The 20,620-nt window shown below is 39.1% G+C and overlaps 1 protein-coding gene across 4 annotated transcripts; it reads right to left on the bottom strand.

Moving 5' to 3' along the window:
• Positions 1-1,115: 1,115 nt before the first annotated feature.
• Positions 1,116-19,349, bottom strand: KLF5 (Kruppel like factor 5). 4 transcript variants are annotated; one of them, XM_036455911.1, is made up of 5 exons: positions 19,236-19,349; positions 18,838-19,196; positions 15,456-16,326; positions 14,039-14,098; positions 1,116-2,929 (listed from the first exon to the last, which is right to left on the bottom strand). In XM_036455911.1, exons 2-5 carry the CDS (start codon positions 19,096-19,098, stop codon positions 2,751-2,753), a joined length of 1,371 nt encoding a protein of 456 aa, XP_036311804.1. In that variant the 5' UTR covers positions 19,099-19,196; positions 19,236-19,349; the 3' UTR covers positions 1,116-2,750. The 4 variants fall into 4 exon arrangements, with proteins under 4 accessions (XP_036311804.1, XP_036311805.1, XP_045444650.1 ...); XM_036455912.1 differs by lacking the exon at positions 14,039-14,098; XM_045588694.1 differs by lacking the exons at positions 18,838-19,196; positions 19,236-19,349 and adding an exon at positions 17,089-17,106.
• Between the last annotated feature and the right edge of the window lie 1,271 nt (positions 19,350-20,620).

Here is a 20,620-nt window from a genome sequence, read left to right as displayed (position 1 = left end):
GCAGTTAGGAGCCAGTGGTCCTGGGGTTGCCAGAGGATGCAGTGCACAAATTTTGTGCACTGAGCATCTAGTAGTTTAATGTGTGACACATTTGTCATAAGCAGTAAACCAATATTAAAATGTTAAATTCCAGCCCTGGCCTGCATAGAGAAGGGTCCTGGGTTCAATTCTAGGTAAAGTGTGAACCTCAGTTCCCAGCCCTGATTAGGCACATGCAGGAGGTAAAAGTAATGTGTCTGTCTTTCCCCCTCCCTTACACTCTCTAAAAAATTCAATGGGGAAAAAAAAAAATCCTCAGGTGAGAATTAACTAAAAAAATTAAATTTTAATTCCATATTTTATTCAATTTCCCATTTTTCTCTAAAGTGCTTTTTTGTGTGCCAGAATTCCCTATAATTTATCTCTCTCTCAGAATTCCCTATAATTTACATATTACATTTAGTTGTCATGTTTCCTTGAGCTTCTCCTGCTGACAGCTTCTTTGATTTTTCCTTGTTTTTCATATTGACAGTTTCGCATTGTTTTTTATTGAAGAGAGGAAACCTCACTCAGTGGTGGAGGGGGGGCACCCCGGGGACCAAACCTACAACCCAGCCATTTGCTCTGATTGGGAATAGAACCAGACATTTCGGCTCAACGGAGCCACACTGGCCAGAGCTGGAGTTATTTTGTAGAATGTCCCTGAATTGGGATTTATCTTATGTGTTTCTCATCAACCAACTGGGATTAAGTTTTTAGGAGGAAGACCAAAGTTCCATTTTCACCACATCAACAAGGGGGAGGGGGGAGAATAAGCATTCATGAATTATGCCTCCCTTTATACCTCTAATTATAGATTCATAGAACAAATACCTACCTTTGTTTAAGACATGAGAGGTCTTTTGTCTTAAACAAAGATAGGTATTTGTTCAATGTAAGAACTTTTATTAACTGCCCTGATAAACAGACCCTTTAAACCAGTGGTTGCCAGACTCTTGGACCTCACAGACCACCAGTGGTTTGCAGATCACCAGTTGGTGACTGTGGCTTTAAATAGCTTTGGAAATATAGTTTGCTAGTTTTTGTTTTCCAAAATTTGCCAGTTTTGCTATTGTAGGTGAAGAAGGCACAACATGAATCTTTTAGGCACTTTTTATTTTCCAAAAAAAATTGTCATTAATATATAAACATCTCATTCTCTCAAAAAAATTCTACAACTATACAGCTGTTTGCTCCATTATTTGCATAGGAAATGACCACAATACAAAAATAAGAGGGAAAAAGAAGCAAAACAGCAACCAATTTTAGCTTTTTATGTAGTTATGTTCCACGTATAAACATTTTGAAGCCGCTTACAAAATTATTTACACCACTTGTCATCTATTTACACGTCTTAGAGCAACTTTTCTAACAAACAAAACTATAATTTATCGTTATGAAAATTTTCTAAAAAAAAAAAACTTACTATATTACCACAAAATAAATAAACAATATTTTAAAAACAAAATTAAAATTTCATTTCAATTAAGACCCCTTTTGGCATTTTGCTTATTTATTCTGCCCTTTGGTTAATTAGCATCAGCATCACATTACTATTTTATATTGCATATATGCAGCACTTGCTTCCTTAAGTTTTCAACATGTCATTTGTAATTAAAGGTAGACACTGAGTCAATATGAACAATAGATTAACTAAACTGCACTGTAATTTAGGTAAAATTACTGTGTCACTGTATATTACATGCAAAATCCACTTAAGCTGGCATTTAACCAACAGTACTGTATGAATAACTCAGTATATGAAAACTGCATCATAAATTCAACATTTTCATACATGAAAACTGCATCATAAATTTAGCATTGCCATGTAAGTCCTCCTCCTGTAAAATGATACTGTTTAGCTTATTTCAAGAGGTTTAACTTTCATATATTGTAACTATCTTTAAGCTCTTGAGTTCACAATTCATATAAAACTCTTTCATATTTAAAATAAAATCCCATTTTAATCAGTGCATTATACCTGGTTTTTAAGTTCATTTGAATGATTATCTTTCCCCCTAAGAAATGAATTTGATAAGGTTTTAAGAGGTATCTTACAACAAAATTCTAACTGTAAATGTACTCAACTCATGGTTATTTTCAAATTACTTATGATTTCTCCCCAAAAGTATCTTAGAAAACTTGTAATAAACCTGTAAAGCTGATTTGCATATTTACAAAATTTGAATAGCAAATATAGGCAACTCATAAAAAAACATAACAAAACAAACACTTATTTGTTCAATGGCTATTTGTGAATTGCCAGGTACACTGCGTACCTCTAAGGAATCATTCTATTACTGAAAAACAACTTGATGTCAAGTAAAATCTTGACATACAATCCAGCCTTCTTCCTGTGCCTGCCAACTGACTTGTTTACTAAACACTGTCACGTTAAACGATGGTGCTTAGGTAAAAAACGCGGCAAACACATTTCACGCCCATGCCCCTACCCACGCTGAGATGCTCTGCCTGTCTTGAGATGAAATCTGCTTGAGTAAAGCCATATACATTACAGCAAGCATTCCAGATTCCTAAAAGGACCAAACACTTTGGCATTAATACAATGTACTCCGTTTTCTCAAATATACAAAATATACATTTCCAGGGTTTTGGTTTTTTTTTTGCTTTTGCTTTTTATATATATATAGTTAAGTTTGTAGTTAAAATTTTGCCAAGTGAGCTGCAGACCAGCGGTGTGACTGCACGGGCACGCGGGCCCTCACCGCAGCTCAGTTCTGGTGCCTCTTCATGTGCAAGGCCAGGTGGTCGGAGCGGGAGAAGCTGCGGTTGCACACCCCGCACTGGAACGGCTTGGCCCCGGTGTGCTTCCGGTAGTGGCGCGTCAGCTCATCAGAGCGAGCGAACCTCCAGTCGCAGCCTTCCCAGGTGCATTTGTATGGCTTCTCACCTGTGACAAATGAACAAAGAGAAGAGATGAGGTGCCCTGCTTGTTAAGACAAACATCATAGATCCTGCCTGAAAAGAAATTTTTATCATATGAAGAAATCATAAAGAGAAAGTAAAGAATGAAAAACTTGCAATTTTAAATGTGCAAGTTGAATCAGCACTCCTGTATGTGTAAATCCATAAAAATAGCTAGATAGCTTGGGTGCTTTATCATTACTATGGGAACACAATGTCTACAAACCCACATTAAGTGAGATTAGGACTAATGGCTATAAATTGACCAAGAGAAGAAAAAATTAAAGACTGTACTTAAGAGGGAGGGTACTTCTCAGATCACCAATACAATGAATTTAAAGTCCCACAACTGCAACCCTTTACTTCACAGACTGGTCCTCTATGTTTCTCTATTAGCCAGACTAAAACTGCCAGCATATACAACAGTTCCCTTGAACACACAGCCTCCAAAATGGGGTATTAGGGCACCTGCTCTTAGAAATCCACAGTGGTACATACACATTGAAGCAGAACAACTAGAAGTTTCAAGTTCAATGTTGTTAAAGCTTTATACAGCATTTGATTATTTAATAAACTCCTCAACCAGATCAGTCTTATACTAACCATTTCACTTTAGTCATGAAACAACCATAATAATTCTAATACTTGCTGATTTATATCTTTCTTTGCTTTACAAAGAAAGAAGAATACTTGCATTCCTCTTTCTTTGTAAAGCACTGCCCATTCTTATACGTGATTTGCCAAGTTCCTACTATATGGGTGGCACTGCCCTGAATGCTTGGAATAGCACAGCCAGTAAAACCAAAAAATGCCTGGCTTCATGGAGCTTACATGTGTTAATACGTACTTTTAAAAGTCCCTAATCATTCAATCTACCTATTCTTTCACAGCTCTCTTTAGTTGATAACTGAGCTGCCACCCGATGGCAATTTGTATTACTTTTAAAGTTATCTAAAGTTTGCTAATCTTTCAAAGCTACTAGTTTTAGAATTAATTAATCCTATTTTGAGATTATGTAGTTCCCTAAATAAATCCTAAACTCTAAGAATCTCCCACTGAACTTTACTAGTTTCTATATAGTATGCTTCATTATTATAATTGCCTATGAATGTTAGTTTAAGATGAGAGCTTGTGAGATAAATTTACATATTAAAAGTATTGTTGGTTTATAGTCGAGTTGTATATGGATGCATTTTAAAACTCTGAAATTCCTTTTAAAATGTTTTCTTCTGAAAGAGAAGGACCTCAGGGTTGCCTTGAACACTGTCACCATGAAACTCAACCACCTTTCTGCCTGATTTAGCAGTATCATATTCAGGAAGTTGTAAGATTACTCAACTGTGTCCACATTTTAAATGACATTGCCCACATCAACTGAGATTTCTACTACAGCTTGTGCTTAATATGGTTTTTCTATTCGGATAACTAGTCTGTTTCTCAAACTAAACTCCGTAAGGACCAGAAGAAAGGGCCAGCCTGGCTCTGTGAAATTTGTACCAATTATTTCCCATGAGATTTCTCTTTCAACTCCTTATGGTATGCATCCCCAAGCCACCTTTCCTGTCTCCTCTTCTCTGGCTCTGAACCAAGACACAACCATTTTTATTTTTAAATTCTCTTTTTGGTTCCTATTTTTAAAATAGACATCACAATTCCTGGATTGTTTTTTCTTCTCATAGTAAATTCTAAGATTTTAAGCTAATTCACTCAAACCTTTTAAGTAACATAAGAAATAAATTACTTTTCTTTCGCTTATAATCACATTTAATCTGTTTACTTCATAGATGTTTTAATACTAGCAGTAAAGGGAGCTATCACTCTTGCAGATGTAAATCAAATACAAAATTTTTTTTATCTTTTTGCACACTTGTTTTTGTTCCTCATGAAAAATAAAGTCACAAAAACAAACATGTTGGTTAAATACCTTACTGTCGCTTAATGGCAAATTATTGCTGCTGTCTGAGGCAAGGAAAAAAATTCCTCAAGTGCCCCAATTTTAAAAATCATTCAGACTTTTCAAAGTTTAAGAAACTAGGGACACTAGACTCTTTTTGTTCACTATTTTTATTGGCTATGGAGCAATAAACTGTACCAATATTTTTTTAAAGTTTACTTTACTGATTGGTTAGAAAACGGTAGCTATTAAACTTCCTAAAATATTTGTGATTTTGCTCCCAAATTATGCACATCTATAGGTTGTTCAGCCAAGAATACTACCAGTGTCTGGGACATTAATTATGGGACCAAGTCTTGACTATAAAAGCAAGGACAACTGTTCCCCACTTTGGGCAGTTTCTATGGGATTTGTTCAAGTGTCAACACGGCTCAAGTAAAACACTGTAGAGGAAGCTGGTACCCAATTTCTGGCCAAATAGCCAATTTGTGCCTTTCTTCCTCAGCCAGAAACACTATGCACAGTACTTCTGGGAAACCAAACTGACTTCCTTTAAGTTATTTCAACAGGACAGAACTTTCAAAAGTTTAATTGGATTTTTACAGAATCCTTTTCCAATACCACCAATTTAAAATATTTAGTTAAGCTCTTTCAACATCAACGTTATTTTTAAGTTCTCGTGTTGTTAATGTGAAACTCTCCAAAGGCAAAGAGAAAAAAGTGACAAGTTTGTACAGCCTGGAAAACAAGCTTCCACTTTATCGCAAAAGAAGTATGCATTCTCTCATTCTATTTTAAAATTACTAGGACTATTTTTGTTAGGAATCCCTAATCTTAAAAAAAAAAAAAAAAAAAAAAAATCCAACTTAAACATATACACTATCCATACTGACAAAGTCAATAAATATATTTTATAAAAAATATTTAACAAAAACAATTCCAGGCACAGGCATGAACATCCATTGGGCACATTATAGAGTTAGGCACTTCTCATAGTTTCACTTAGTCCTCACAATAGCTTGAGTTAGAAGTAAAAAATGATGAGCTCCACATTAAGAATCCTAGCCTGCCACTTATCCCTAATGTCCTTCTTAAGCCCTCCATTAGCAAACATTAATACTCTCTATATGAATGATTTAGAGAACACCTAGATAGTGTTCAAATTTATTTAAAGATTTCAAGGCCACTTCTGAAGGTCAGTTAAGTTTAAGAGACTCCAAGTAGGCCTTAACCCAGACTATCTGAAGCACTGAGTCCTGAAAACTGACCTGTGTTGGCATTGACGATCCCAATTACAATATTATTATTTTTTTTAATATATATTTTATTGATTTTGTACAGAGAAGAAGGGAGAGAGATAGTTAGAAACATCAATGAGAGAGTCATTGATATGCTTGCAACCAAGGTATATGCCCTTTGACTGGGATCGAACCTGGGACGCTTCAGTCCCCAAGCCGACGCTCTATCCATTGAGCCAAACCGGTTTCGTCCCCGATCCCAATTATTATCTAACAACTAGAGGCCCGGTGCACAAAATTCATGCATGGGGATCCCCTCTGCCCAGCCTGCACCCTCTCCAATCTGGGACCCTGAGGAGATGTCCGATTGGACCTAAACCGGCAGTCAGACATCCCTCTCGCAATCTGGGACCACTGGCTCCTAACTGCTCACCTATCTGCCTGCCTGATTGCCCCCAACTGCCCCCCTGCTGATCTGGTCTCCCCACGCAGTCTGTGTTCAGTCATTTGCAGTCTATGTTCAGTCATTTGTCGGGTTGTTTTGGTTGTGATGGCCCCTGGCTTTTTATATATTAGGGTGGTTCCCCTTTATCCCAGGCTAAGTGAATTTCAGTGGGTTATCCACACAATATGTTTATGAAGTATTTGAAAAATCTTTAGTGATGAACTAAAAAATTCTTATTTTTTCCTCTCTGATGAACAGGTAAAAAATTCTGAACCTAGCATTAACAGAATGAGAGATTCCTCTGCTCTGCCATAGAAATATTCAATAGACTCATGCCAAAGCCTTTCCCTAGAATGTTCTACATCAATTTTTCTAACAAAAGAAAAATATCATAGATGAAAATATTTTGTTATTTTGTGACTTTTTAAAAGTTTATTATAGCAGCCCAGCCAGCGTGGCTCAGTGGTTGACCATTGACCTATGAACCAGGTGGTCAGAGCATGTGTCTGGGTTATGGGCTCCACCCCCATTGTAGGGCATACAGGAGGCAAGCGGATTAGTGACTCTCTCTCACCACTGATGTTTCTATCTCTCAATCTCTCTTCCTCTCTGAAATCAATAGCATGTTGGTTTTTTTAAGTTTATCATAGCGAATCTACATATCTGGTTTTCTTTCTGAAAACTTAGAGATTATCCAAATCAATGACATCTGATAAAGGCTAAAACCATCAGAATTAAAGCCAATGTTTAGTGAATAAGAGTGTAACCTGTACTAAATAATGACTTGCAAAATACAAAAAGTAAGACTTGGTCTCCAACTTCAAGGAACTTAAAATCCATATCCTATATTGAGACTTAAAGCAAACTGTTAAAGTAGAATAAATCATTTTAATAATTAGTACTTAAAATCTGAGCCTCAAAGCAAGCTAATATTTCAGAAGGAAAATATTTTCATGCAATTTAGAAATTAATTTTTTTCCAAAATAATTAGAAACTTAAGGAATTTTAGAGTGTGAAACTGTCTCTACAGTTTTAAATAAAAGGTAAAGAAATAAAAAACATTAATCCCCAAATTAAGGAAATCTATAAATATTAGATATCTTAAAAAAGAACAAGTAGGATAATTTATGCTCAATAATTCCTAATTTTATGTCAGTGCCAGTAACTTACAAAATATCTTTATTAACATCAGTTAAATTCTCTTTTGAATGACTGGTTTCACTTGCACCTATACTGCTGCATGAAGGCTTCAAATAGTTATAATTTTGCCTCCACTGGCTTTGAAAGTTCCTCAAGGACAAACACTGGCTTCTATTCTGGCTATAAATGCCACACTTCTCTTAATACTTCTTTAAATTTGGCTGAAGTCTGATCAGCTCTGCTATTTTCATTAATGAAAAGAAGGGAAAGTGTAAGAGACAGGATAGCATCTAGTGTGAGACTATTGGATTATCCCTTTTTTATGGCCCCACCTGCAATAGGGGATTTTCTCTACTACCTCAGACCACAGAGGATAATCTGACTGAATGTGCATTTATGTGAGAATCGTGCTTTTTGCCTCTTCAGGAGGCCAAGTTCACAATCAGGTATTATTCATTCAACAGTTGTACAGGAATAAGTAAATTCTACACAAACAAGTTTTCTTCTATAGTATTAGATACATTTGAGGAAAACTAAGACATTCTGGAGTCCCTACTGCTGGTCCTCCTCCTGGGAACAAAGAGCAGTGATCTGCCAAACCTAAACGGGGCTGGATATGGGGATAAGCTGCCAAAGGACTGTCTATATCCAACAGAATGAATCTCTAGGCTCTAAGCTACTGCTGCTACTGAGAGTTCTCAACAAAAACAATGGAAAACATCCTCTATCATTAACAGTGGAATGAAATACCAATTGTTCAGTCTAAAGACAACATTCAGATTCACTTTCTCATAATAAGGGTACAAACTAAAATTTTTTCAAGTATTGAAATATTTTACCTTTACTTTGACAATACAGAAAAATTCCATGTTTTTATTTTCCCAGCACCGAATGTGTACTAAATATCCTGTTTTATTTTTTCTATCACCATTTATCCTCCTATACCCTCTTCCACCTCCATCTACCCCTCCTCTTCCCTCTCCAATCACTACACCGTTGTCCATGTCCATGAGTATCTTTTTTCCCCCTTTTTTGTTCAATCTCTCCCAGGCCCCCCCAACCCAACCCAGCAGAGCTGTCTGCCTGCTCCCCATTTGTGAATCTGTTTTTATTTTGCTTGTTGGTTCCGTTTGTTCATTAGATTCCACATATGAGTGAAATCATATGGTACTTGTCTCTCTCTGGTTTATTCCTTTCTCTCAATTTGAATTGACCAAGAGGATTCCTCCCAACTCAAAGGTTTGCATTCATAAAGTTATTTAAAAAAGAAATTTATTCTTTTGCCTAGATGTTTTTTAATGAATGTTAGTGACAGGGTACTTCTAAAAGAATAAGCTACCCTTAATCAGAATTGCTGGAGATCCTTGAATATAAATAACACAGGCTGACAGAATAAGAATGCTGCTACAGAGATACTTTTACTAAAGTAGGACATTACTTTGTTTCTAAGCTTTCACCAGAAAAGATGTAGGTCGTGAAGTAAACAGCTACTACATTCTATAGAACTAAAAATATCTGGCAAAGTAAAAACCTTGGGTGATTAAACTACCTTTACAGCTGATTGTTTCTATCTCAACTTTAGCAATTCTATTTAATCTACTTAGAAATGATCTTCTCCCACTAGTTTATAAAGAGATTCACTGCAAGATTGGTAAAAGAATGCAATCAAATTAAACTTCTTAACCTTTGACAAGCTTTATCATTGCAGAACAAAAATTTCCTATGTAAATGTTTTTCAGGTGAAAGAACAAGTCCTAAAAGCAAGGTTTAAACTTCCCAGTGAGAGTCATTAAAAAGAAATTGTTTCTAAGCTTTCAAACTCATAAATACCTTTCCAGAGGTCTGAGACCAGCAGGTCTCTTTAAACCACTACTTTTTTATTTTACATAAGCTTGAAATTGTCAAAATATAAAATAAAGCTAAAAATGAAAATAATTTATAAATATTTTAGTAACATCTAACACTATAAGCTAAATTGATACTTTTTCCTGCACAGCTTTGAAATACAGACTCAAAAAAATCATTGGGCACTAAATTTCAATCTACAAAATTTTAACCTCTACCAGTAACAAAAATTACACATTTAACCAATATTGATCCCTAGATCCAAATTATATCATTCATCTCCATAAAGTCCAGATATTACACTATCCTTATGCTGATTTTAGTTCTAAATAATTTTTAAGTGAAAATTTTCATATTTTTAAAAGCCATTCACACTCTTTTCCACATTTCCAAACCAAAAAACTCATATTCAGAATTTTTTAAATATTTCTTTTATAGGGAAAATACAAAAAAATTGTCAAACACTGTCAATATTTTAAAAATAAAAATTATACATAGCATGTTTAATAGATAGTAATGCAGAGCATAGAATTATACAGAAATTTATATCTAAGGATTTTTTTAGTACCCAAACAGACTAAAATCAATGCTTAGCAACAAATCTCAATCAGAGATTATGATTTTAAAACACACATAGTGGCATTTTAATATAAATGTCATTAGGAAATAGTGTCCTACATAATCAAGTAAAGCAGAACATGGGACTTTACCCCCTTCCCAACGAGGCTTGGGCTAAAAATCTTTCTAAGACTTCCTCCGGAATCCCGAACACAGCTCACTGTGCAATGCAGCACTGACAATGAGTCCATTTTGTGTTCCTATGCTATTTGTAGGTTTCCATTTTCTTTTGTGGGGTTGTTTCCAATTGACCTTTCCTGTCAACCATTAGCAAGCCATTTTGGGATCAGTGTACCTTAACAGCTCGTGCACAAAGTGTGGGTCTAAGGGATACTTGAGCCAAGTGTGCATGCTGCTCAAAGACTTTTTCTGTACAAGTGCTCATTTTCTGCCCTGTTCCAGATAGCCGAGACTGATAAGTGATCTAAAAAATGTTACTAGACCCTAATTCCCCAACTGCTTTAGCATAGCCCCTAGGGTTAAGTGCATATTCACACATGTGACTAAAACCACTAGGTTTCAAACACCTATATTATGTTCACTATCTACTTTTTCAGAATTTTTTCTTCGGAAAGTACTTTTTTACTAACGTTTGGGCACAAGTTTTCAAAGAAATTTCCACATTCAATGTAAAAAGTATATTTTAACTTATGGTACTCATAAGCATACAAAAAACAAACAAACAACAACAAACAAAAAATACCCAGTATGAGTGGTAAGAACAACTTTTCAATTTCTTCCAAATTTTTCTTTGTACTTATTATACTCTGAGTTATTTTAAACCTTCATTATGAAATTAAAGATAGGCAAAATGGTATGTGAATTTTTAGAAAAAGCAAGCTGCTTGGGAGCAACTTTTAAACGGTGGCAATGAGTGCAGCCCCTTGAATACATCATGAGGTATACTCAAATTTAGTAATGTTCACATTTAAATGTTGTTAAAAGTACAAGTATTTTTATTTGGAAATTTATCACTTCTTGACACTTACCTAGAAACAGCCACGATTATGTCTAAGGAGAGGCATGACATGGCATTGTAACATACACAACCACCCACACTCCTCTCTCTATATAAGGGGCACCTTTTATGTATGTCATTATGTACATAAAGACATAACATGCTTTTAAAAGTGAAATATCATTATTTCCTGAAATTGAGTCAGATATTTTGTCTAATCATACGAAGACAGAACTTGGTATTGTCTACTCTTTCTGAATTAATTAAAAAAAAAAACCCAAAGGGTATGAACTTAGGAAAAACTTGAATGCTATGAGACTTCTGGTTCAAGAAAATATCTACTCTTTCATCCAAAATTGTTTTTGAAAAGTCTTGTTTTGGAAAGACTATTTCCTTATGTTCAATTTGCAAATCAAGTTAAGAAGCATTTACAATCTGAAAATTCAGAATCAGCAATGGAACTCAGATGTAGGTTGTTTTAATTGCTTAAACCATTTTAAAGCATAAGGTAACTTGACATTTTAAAGCATTTACAATTTCATTCCAAAGAAATGCTAGGGTGCTTCACATTCTGCCTGCAAAATGGCAGTCATTTAAAAAATAACTTTTATATTGTCAAATAGAAGATCAACATTTCCATATAGATTGGGCAGGGAGGACAGAGAGAGAACAAGAAAAGCTATTAAATGAGAGAAGTACTTTAGAAATGCCCGAGCCTTAAAAAGGACTGGGGGAGGGGAAACCCAAACCTCTCTGGCTTCAGATACATTCGTTAAAAAACAACAGGCAGGGTAGGGAGGAGGTAATTTTTAAAAGGCATTGTCTAGAAACTAGAAATGAGGAGAAAACAACCTCAATGCTCTATGATTACCCAAGAACGGGTTTAGCCAGATGAACAAGTCTGTTACAAACCCTGCTCAAGGCATCTGAAAGACTATCAAACAAAACTTTATTAAACTGGATTAAATGGTTTCACTCATTACATGTCCATGGCCACACTGTTTACGATCACGTGAAAAAAAAAAAAAGTTGATGCAAGGGAACCAAACTAGGCTTCAGTCCTCTTTTCAGTTTGTTTTTATTAGTACAAGCTTTGTTAAGACAACCCACTATTAAATTTCCTTGCCAGCAGGTCAAGTTCCAGGATTGCAGGTATAAGCATTCAGAGCACTAAACCCTGGCTTGCAGGGGTTGCAAGGCCATTTAGATATGCTCTGACTACATCCCTGCAATAGCACTTGATTACATCGCTATATCAATCGCACCCCTCTTTTATTAGGAGACTTTAACCTCATGAAAAACATGTTCCTCTCCTATCTCTCCTTTCAAGGACTTAAAAAAAAAAGAAAAGAAAAAAGAAAGCCCCACAACACAATAGTTCGAACGTTTCATACTTCCACTTCTTTAATAAAAATTCAAGTAAAAACCTGTTTTCAATGTTTCCTTTCTTAACATATATTGTACACAAAAGTATGTTAGCATTTCTATAGGGAATGTGTTCCTGTCATTTTTATTTTGAAAACTTTAGATCGAGTTTATTCTACATGTAATGGGAGTTTGTTCAACTATAAATGTAATTTCTACTTTGCGCTGATAACAGGATCTTTTCCTTTATACAACCTAATTGTCTATATCTGAAAATGGCTGACCAAAAAACAATCCATTTCACTGATTCATAAAAGAGATGTTTTTTCTTTAAAAGCAGTTTCTCAGAAAGCCCTGGAATCTACCACGTTGTTGCCAACACTATGTAGGTTTTATTAAGTATCAAGCAATACCTAACAGGCATACAAAATGTCTGGCAGTCATATTCCTCTCAATGCTAAGTCTCAGAACTGACCTTCATTCAAAGGCTTTTACTTTTTAATGCAGCAGTTAGAGATAACTACTTCATTTATCAAAACTCAATTTCCATAGAAACATCTAGCCTGGGGAGATTCAAGTCCTTACACTAATCCAACAACCCATTCAAAGGAACTGTTGAATACTTTGGTTTCCATAGCAATACTGGAATAAAACATTTTGCTAGGTCATTGCTTTTATTAACAAACTTATCTTCTGAACTTTAGGTTAGGCTTTGTTTAATGAGAGAAAAACAAAACATAATCACTTTACATATAAGTTCTTTCCTTTAGTGCTATCCATTTAACCGAAATCACAAATACTAACCACCTCTAAGTGGTTGAAAATATTTTGGGTATTTGAAGGTTTGAAAGCATGCCACCTGGTTCCATCCTAAAATGGGTTCTGATATAGTTTTAAAATTAAGGAGCATTTAAGTGATTGAATACATTTGATAAAGATGTTTATAAAATTTAAAAGCACATTTTGAAAAAGGATGAAATATAAGATAAAATCAAGTCTCTCAAATGCATCACAATGTGGGCTGGGGTAGGGTGTAGAAAAACTTCTAAACTACGACCCGATCTCTGTTTGACTTTAATGCTCTGAAATTTCAGCCCTTCCTTTCATCAAGCACATAAAACATGCTCAACACTGATATTTTAGGCTAATGGTAAAATTAAAGATAATGTATTAAGCAGTTAGGCTTTACATGCTAAATGGGCGAGTTTTTAATGTTTAATTTAGCTTTATAGAAGCCAACTGATTTGTTAAAGAAAAAAAAATTAGTTCTATTTCTTCCCTTTATGATAAGAAATAGCAATGCCATTATAAGCTTTAAAAATCCATTAGTAAACATCACTGTTTACATTTTTGGGTAATTAATTCTATGTGAGGTGACAGGGTAAGGCCTTAGTGAGGGAACATCAGCCTTCCTGGAACCAGACTTTTTCACTGAACTGAATTTTGAGCCAAGCCAGGGCTGAAAAGGTAGGCCATTAAAAAATAAAAGTTGACAGAAGAAAGAAGAGATCAAACAAGTGTTGGCTTTTAAAAGGATGAATACCACTTACACTATTTACACAACTCACAGAATTAACAAGAAAATTACATACCAGTATGAGTCCTCAGGTGAGCTTTTAAATGAGAAGATTTCGTATAAACTTTTGTGCAGCCTAAAATAAAGCAGGAGAGGAACAGCTTGTCATTTTGGAGATCCTTTGAAATCTTTACATTTGATGATTCAGTGTTTAAAATCTGGCTTTAAAGAAGAAATCTCTCATGCTAGATATCTCAAGCTTCGGTTTTAAAAAGCACTCGCCTATTACCTTGTTAGAGTGATTTGCTTTGTGTATGTATCACTTTAGCAAAAAGAGGATAATAAACCAAGCTACAAATGGGAAATGTGTTTATATTCCAGTAGGTGCTTTATAGTAAGTACCATATTTTTCAGACCATAAGACGCACTTTTTCCCCCCCAGAAGTGGGGGGAAAAAGTCCCTGCGTCTTATGGTCCAAATATAGCCTACACATATACTTTAAAAAAAAAGTTTTTTTACTTGCCCGGCTCTGTGTGGTCTCTGTGTGCTTGCCTGGCTCTAAAATGGTTCTAAATGCTGCTGTTTACTTTACAGGGTTGATTACATGTGTTTATGACTGTGATGTTGGGTTTTAATGCACATAAAATATTTTAGGACACTATTTGTTTCAGAATCTTTTTTTCTTCATTTCCCTTCTCTAAAAACTGGTGCGTCTTATGGTCCGGAGCGTCTTATGGTCCGAAAAATACGGTAGTAACATATACTTCAACGATTTAAAAATTTTAATGGCTTCAGAGCTGACAATGTTAATCATTATCCAAGATGACTGCCATTTTCTATACCCCTAACGTTTCTTGTTTTTTCATTTAGTATGGCATGCCATATCCTGCACCACAGCCAATAAATTATACCTTGCTTTATTCATAAATTAGCTTATGCCAGCAACTTGCAAATATATTCATTACTACCGTATCATCAGTTCATATTTTGGGTCATGTATGTCATTCAAGAATGAGTATATATGAACTACCCTTAAATCTACTGTGTAGACTGTCTTCTTATAACAGCCTTACTGAATCCCCACTTCAATCATCACACCATATTTTCTCCTGCCTTACTTAAGTAATCTTTTTCAGGGTACTTAATTTAGAATTAAAAGCTCCAATTTATGATTGGAGATTGTTATGTTAAATAACTTTGGCATAACTAAAAATTCTAGTTTTTATTTAATATTAAAGAAAAAAGTCTAAGTAACCGTTTTCCAAAATTGTCTAGCCTTTAAAAAAAAACAAAAAAGAAACCTCAAATAAGCAGTAGACAACTAAATGGTACACATTAGGGAAAGGCCCGGCGGCAGGGATATGAAAAGAACAAAGTATGTGATTTTTATTGATAAGCAGTACTGTCCTATGTAACTTAAAACCTGAGTTTGGGAAAAAGCACATATATACAAACATTAAATAGGATGCTTCAACCAGGCAAGATCACATACCAGGGTAATCGCAGTAGTGGATGCGTCGTTTCTCCAGATCGGGGTTACTCCTTCTGTTGTATCTGACAGGTTGGATGTTTTGTGAATTAACTGGCAGGGTGGCGGGTAAATTTGGGTTGTGAATTGCCAGTTTAGAAGCAATTGTAGCAGCATAGGATGGAGGTGGGGTTAAATTCTGGAGCATCTCTGCTTGTCTATCTGGACTTCCCGGCTCTGAGCTCGGTGGTGACGGGGGAAAGTAAGTGGCCTGTTGTGGCAGAAACTGACTTGGCATTGTGTATGTGCAAGGGGGCATGCCCTGGAACTGCTTCATCGTAGTCTGCGGAACAGCAGAGGTGTGTGTGTTAAGGCCGGCCATGGCGGCTGACATAGAGACATTAAGAGTGTCCATTACTGCTGTCTGGTTTGTAGAACTGGGCATATCTAGATCCGGTGTGTTCAGTAGCTGGTACAGGTGGCCCTGCGGGGGGACAGAGAGATGAAGATCTGGTGTAGGAAGTTCTTGTTTGATGAAAATATTGTTCACCTCTGGAGCTGCGGTCTGGTGTGAGCTGAATATACTGGTGAACTCGGGGAGGGCCTGAGTTGGGGCCGGAGGAGGGGCAGTCGTTTCACTCTGGTGGCTGAAAATGGTAACGGGTTCTGTCTTGATGTGTGTTACGCACGGTCTCTGGGATTTGTAGAGGCCAGTTCTCAGGTGAGTGATGTCAGGGAGGAAGACGTTCATGTTGATGCTGTAAGGTAACCCTTCACTGTCAGTGAAGAACTGGTCTACGACTGAGGCACTGTCTCGTCTATACTTTTTATGCTCTGGAATCATAGAAACTGGAGGAAGCTGAGGTGTCAGATACTTCTCCATTTCACACCTTGTCTGAAAAAAAAAGAAAAAAAGATACAAAAACGCATAATCCACCTAATTCATCATCTCAGGAAGGACACACAAGCGGCGCTTACTAAAATTCCCCAACAATCCCTGTGAAAAGTACTTGGGCAAACTCCTTCTAATGTTGCTTATAAACATATCAGGTTTATTTGTCAATTGTGTAATAACTGGTTCATCAAACCTTACGAAACTCAGTAAAACGTGTATTTGGTAAAATCGCTCCCAAGAATCAACCGCGGACAAAAAGTGAATGAGGCAAATCAAGGAAAAAAGAGGCAAATCAAGGAAAAAAGGAAGCAAACAGAACATACTCCTTTCTGATACAAGAATATAGTACACCTTATCGCTCATATACAAGCAGGATTCACAGTTAAGTTTGCAAAACTACCTCAATTATGTCGATATTATACAGGTCTTTAAAGTGTGTGTGCTTTTTAACTAAGCAAACCTTAAATATAATATTGCAAAGTTGTGAGGTTGTGTGGCTTTTTTATTTGTTTATTTATATATATTGCTTAAATATCTAATATGAAATGTATTCCTTAGCTATTTCGATGCCCTTTTTTGGTTTACAATTCAATAGGAACCTAAATACAATGTTTTGATCAAAACATAGTATCCACTGAAAGAACAAGTTCACATTCAACATTTGTTCTAAATGTTGATTTTAATCAGCAGATTCTGTAATTGGTTAATATGATAATGAAATGTTCCTATTCATATCCCTATCTGGAACAGATCTTTAATTACCTAGGGGAAAATCACTCCCTTGGTACAGTGGTGCTAAGGCGCCCGTGGGTGGGGAGAGGCTGCTTGCTGTATGGCCAGCACAGTCATCAGCCAAACATTTATCATGTCCTCCTCAGTGGGACAATGCTACATTCCCCCTTACTCTGTAAAAAGCTCATCAAGCCTTATACTCTTGGTGTCTCCTATGCAAAAAAACTGGTATCCTGAAATAACCAAATCGCTTTCAACTGGTGCCTTTTTAAAGATATATAATCCAACTTGTAACAAGTCTTAAAAGCCTTTTTACAGCTATCTCCTCTCCTACTAGAACACATAAACTTAACTCCTCTTTTAACACCGAAAAGGAAATTTTAAAAAAGACATCTTAAACTAGATGGCTCACGAAATTATTAGCCGTGACATCTTAATCTAGTAGGTTTTTTTTTTTTTGGCTACTACTTAAGTTCAAAAGCATTTCCTATCGGACCTCGTATCATTTCGATGAGGATGCAGACTCGGTTTCCCGGATAAACACGACTTAAAAATAAAATTAACGCTCTCGCTCTCATGTGAGTCACCTCTCTGACAAATGCCACTGCCCATTCATAGCACGGCGACACTCGCAGACCCCCACCACCACCCCACCCCCCACTCGCGTGGGAGCCGGGCAGCACACACACAATGTAGCAAGCAAAGGGGCTAGTACATGAAGCGCCTCGAAATACACCCAAGCAAACCCTTTCGTGCACTCCGCTCCCGCGGTGGTTAGTGGTTTCTGATTTTAGCTCTTCCAGCTGTTTGAGTGTGGGTATGCTTCCAATTTTTTTTTTTTCTTCCTTGGGGCAGGCTAAAAGTCCCGGGAAGTTTTTTCTGGGCTCTATGACTCCCCTCGCGTGGGCGAAAGGAACAGGCGGCTGCTCTAATTCGGCTGCCGGGCAAGTGTCAGAGCCAACTGCCAGCTCCCGGCGCGGCTCCGGGGGAATGGACGCGCGCACACATGGAGAAAACAACACCCCGGCTTTCTTTTCAGGCAAAATAATAATAATAATAATAATAATAATAATAATAATAATAATAATAATAATAATGGAAAGCACTCCCAATACAGCCTGTGCTTTTCCGGCCTCCCTCCCAAAGGCAGCTAGCTCCCCGATCGCGTCTAGAGCAGGGTGAGCCAACAGGTAAGAAAATAGGAGCCCCCCCCCCTTCCCGGGGAGGACCCTCCCAGCACCCCGATGTGCGCCTCCACTTCACACCAGACGACGTGCGCCTGGAGAGAGGGGCTTCCAATGCCATCACTGCCCTGAAAGGAGAGGGGGATGAAGGCGCAAGGAAGGCGGAATTCAATGTGAGCGTGAGAGACGCGGTCTGAGCCTCCAAATGTAAGAAAAAAACCAAAGGTGCTCGCGAGCACCCATTTCCCAGGGATCTTTCCCAGACGGACCGGCCAGGACCCACTCATCCAAGGACACCCCCCATCCACCAACCCACCCACCCACCAACCTACACACACACACACACACTACACACACACACCACCCCACCCCACTGTCCAGATCGACTTTCTCCCTGCTAAACGGGGTGCCCTGGCCAGGAGAGCAGGGCGGGGCTGCCCCCCGGGCTCCGGCTCCCATGGAGCCCCGACGCGCGTCCCAGCCTGGAGCGGCCCCTGTCGCCCGCGCGTCGCAGCGGCGGGACACGCCCGAACCCCGGGCAGGAGGGAAGCAGGGAGGGCGGGAGGGAAAGAGGGGGGGCAGCCGCTCTGCCTACCTGGACCAGCTCCTCGGGGGGCAGCCGCGGGCCCGGCGCGGGCGGCGGCGCGGGCTGCGGGGGCTGCGGGTGCGCGGGCTGCGCCTGCGGGTGGTGGTGCGGGTGCTTCAGCTCCTCGCCGCCGAAGAGCGCCGCGTCGCGGGCCGGGTTCGCGGCGCCCAGCACGGGCTTGAGCTGCGCGAACACGGGCTCGTCCTGCGGGGCCGGCGGCTGCGGCACGGGTCCCAGGCGGGCGCTCAGGGACAGCACCCGCGTGGCCATGGGCACTCGGGGGCGCTGGGCGCGGGTCGGGCGCGCTTCCCACGGGACGCGCGCTGTGGCTCGGGCCGGCGAGCTCCGCGCGGGGCCGCGGGCGGAGGCGGCGGCGGAGGAGGAGGAGGCAGAGGAGGAGGCGGAGGAGGGGAGGCTCCGGGCGGACCCCTCAGCCCACTACTCCGGTAGGCACGGCTTTCGAAGGCGCGCACGGAAAGCAAAACTCTTCCGCGCTCCGCCACGCGTGAAAAAAAACACCAAAAAAATACGCCAACGTCCTCCGGGCGGCCACTTTCTCCCGCCCCGCCCCGCTCTCTCGCTCGCCGGAGCCCGCTCCCGCCGCCGCCGGTCTGCGCGAGGGAGCTGCGAACGCGCGTACCTGCCCCGCGACTACTGACACTTGACGCCCGCGTCTCTTTTACCCAACTCCGGGTGGGCGTGGCCCGCCGGCTGGACTGGCAGCTCGAAGGGCGAATCCCGAGGCCCCAAGGCCGGCCTGGCCAGCACGGCCAGCCTATGAGGAGGAGGAGGCGCTCCCGGAGCCCCGCCTCCGCCGCGCTGACCGCACCCCTCCGGAGCCACGAGCTCCGCGCTCGGGGCGGCCGCGCAGTGTGTACACAAGTTCCCGGCGGAGCGGGTAGCGGGGGGGGGGCGGAGGGCGGGAGGCGCCGGTGGAATCCGGGGGGAGAGAGAGGGAATCGGGGTGGAGACGTGGAGGGAGATCTCTGAGGACGGTTCTCTGCCAGGAATGGGAAGAAAAGAGAGTTTTTACTGCACGTCTTAGGAGTTGTGCAAGGACCCGAAACTCAAAAGTGGAAATCCAGGAGGCAGCTGGGAGGGGGGCGCTAAGGTTTTGAAAGACTTGTTTCATGGGTATACATATATTTTTTAAAAATATACAAAATGTACTTTTCTTTAGCGGAGAGCTAGGAACGGTGTGATAAACAAATTAAAAGGCAGAGCTTGTCTTTTGTGTTGCTTTATCAGGGAATATATCCATTTAGCAAAGCAAATTAGAAATGTGCTCCATAAAAGGTTTCATGGCAGGTATTCTTTTTTTTTTTTTTAAGCCCATGCATACAAGCTTTTTTTTGTTTGGTTTTTTTTTGTTTGTTTGTTTTTCTTACAGCATTTAAGTGGTAAGAAGTTTTCACACACATTTCTATCTCGTATCCGTGTGTGAAGGAGAGGATGGACCATATAAATGTTTAAGTTTTAACACACGGTTGATTCCAGCTTAGCATGGAATCTAATTTAAGCACAAAGGACTAGATCAAATGTATTTAAATAGACATTACATCGTTGACTTATTTTTACTAGAACTGTATGTTCAAAAATTGGAGTTGAATATTTACAAAGAAGAAACGTGGCACATTTACCCAACACCGTGGCACCTTTTCCTACGAAAAAGACATCCAGAGAAGCCACAAACTTGAGACATGCAACAGCTCTGAAAACCGGGAATCCAAATTTGTAGTAGCCAGCTACGTTACTGTCCATTTACTGTTATAATGGGAAGGTGAATTTTTGC

Source organism: Pipistrellus kuhlii, unplaced genomic scaffold (genome assembly GCF_014108245.1).
Source record: "Pipistrellus kuhlii isolate mPipKuh1 unplaced genomic scaffold, mPipKuh1.p scaffold_m20_p_3, whole genome shotgun sequence".
NCBI lineage: Eukaryota > Metazoa > Chordata > Mammalia > Chiroptera > Vespertilionidae > Pipistrellus > Pipistrellus kuhlii.
Note: the sequence above shows the minus strand (reverse complement) of the source record. Positions and strands in the feature narration are given on the sequence as shown.

Bases quoted from the DNA above. Each gene is read 5' to 3' on its own strand.
- KLF5 (XM_036455911.1), bottom strand. From the start codon at position 19,098: ATGGCCACGCGGGTGCTGTCCCTGAGCGCCCGCCTGGGACCCGTGCCG. The intron at 14,099-15,455 runs GTATGTGATCTT...GCTTTATTTTAG, and splicing joins CCACTACTGCGATTACCCTG to GCTGCACAAAAGTTTATACG. The intron at 2,930-14,038 runs GTATGTAATTTT...CATTTGTCACAG, and splicing joins TCACCTGAGGACTCATACTG to GTGAGAAGCCATACAAATGC.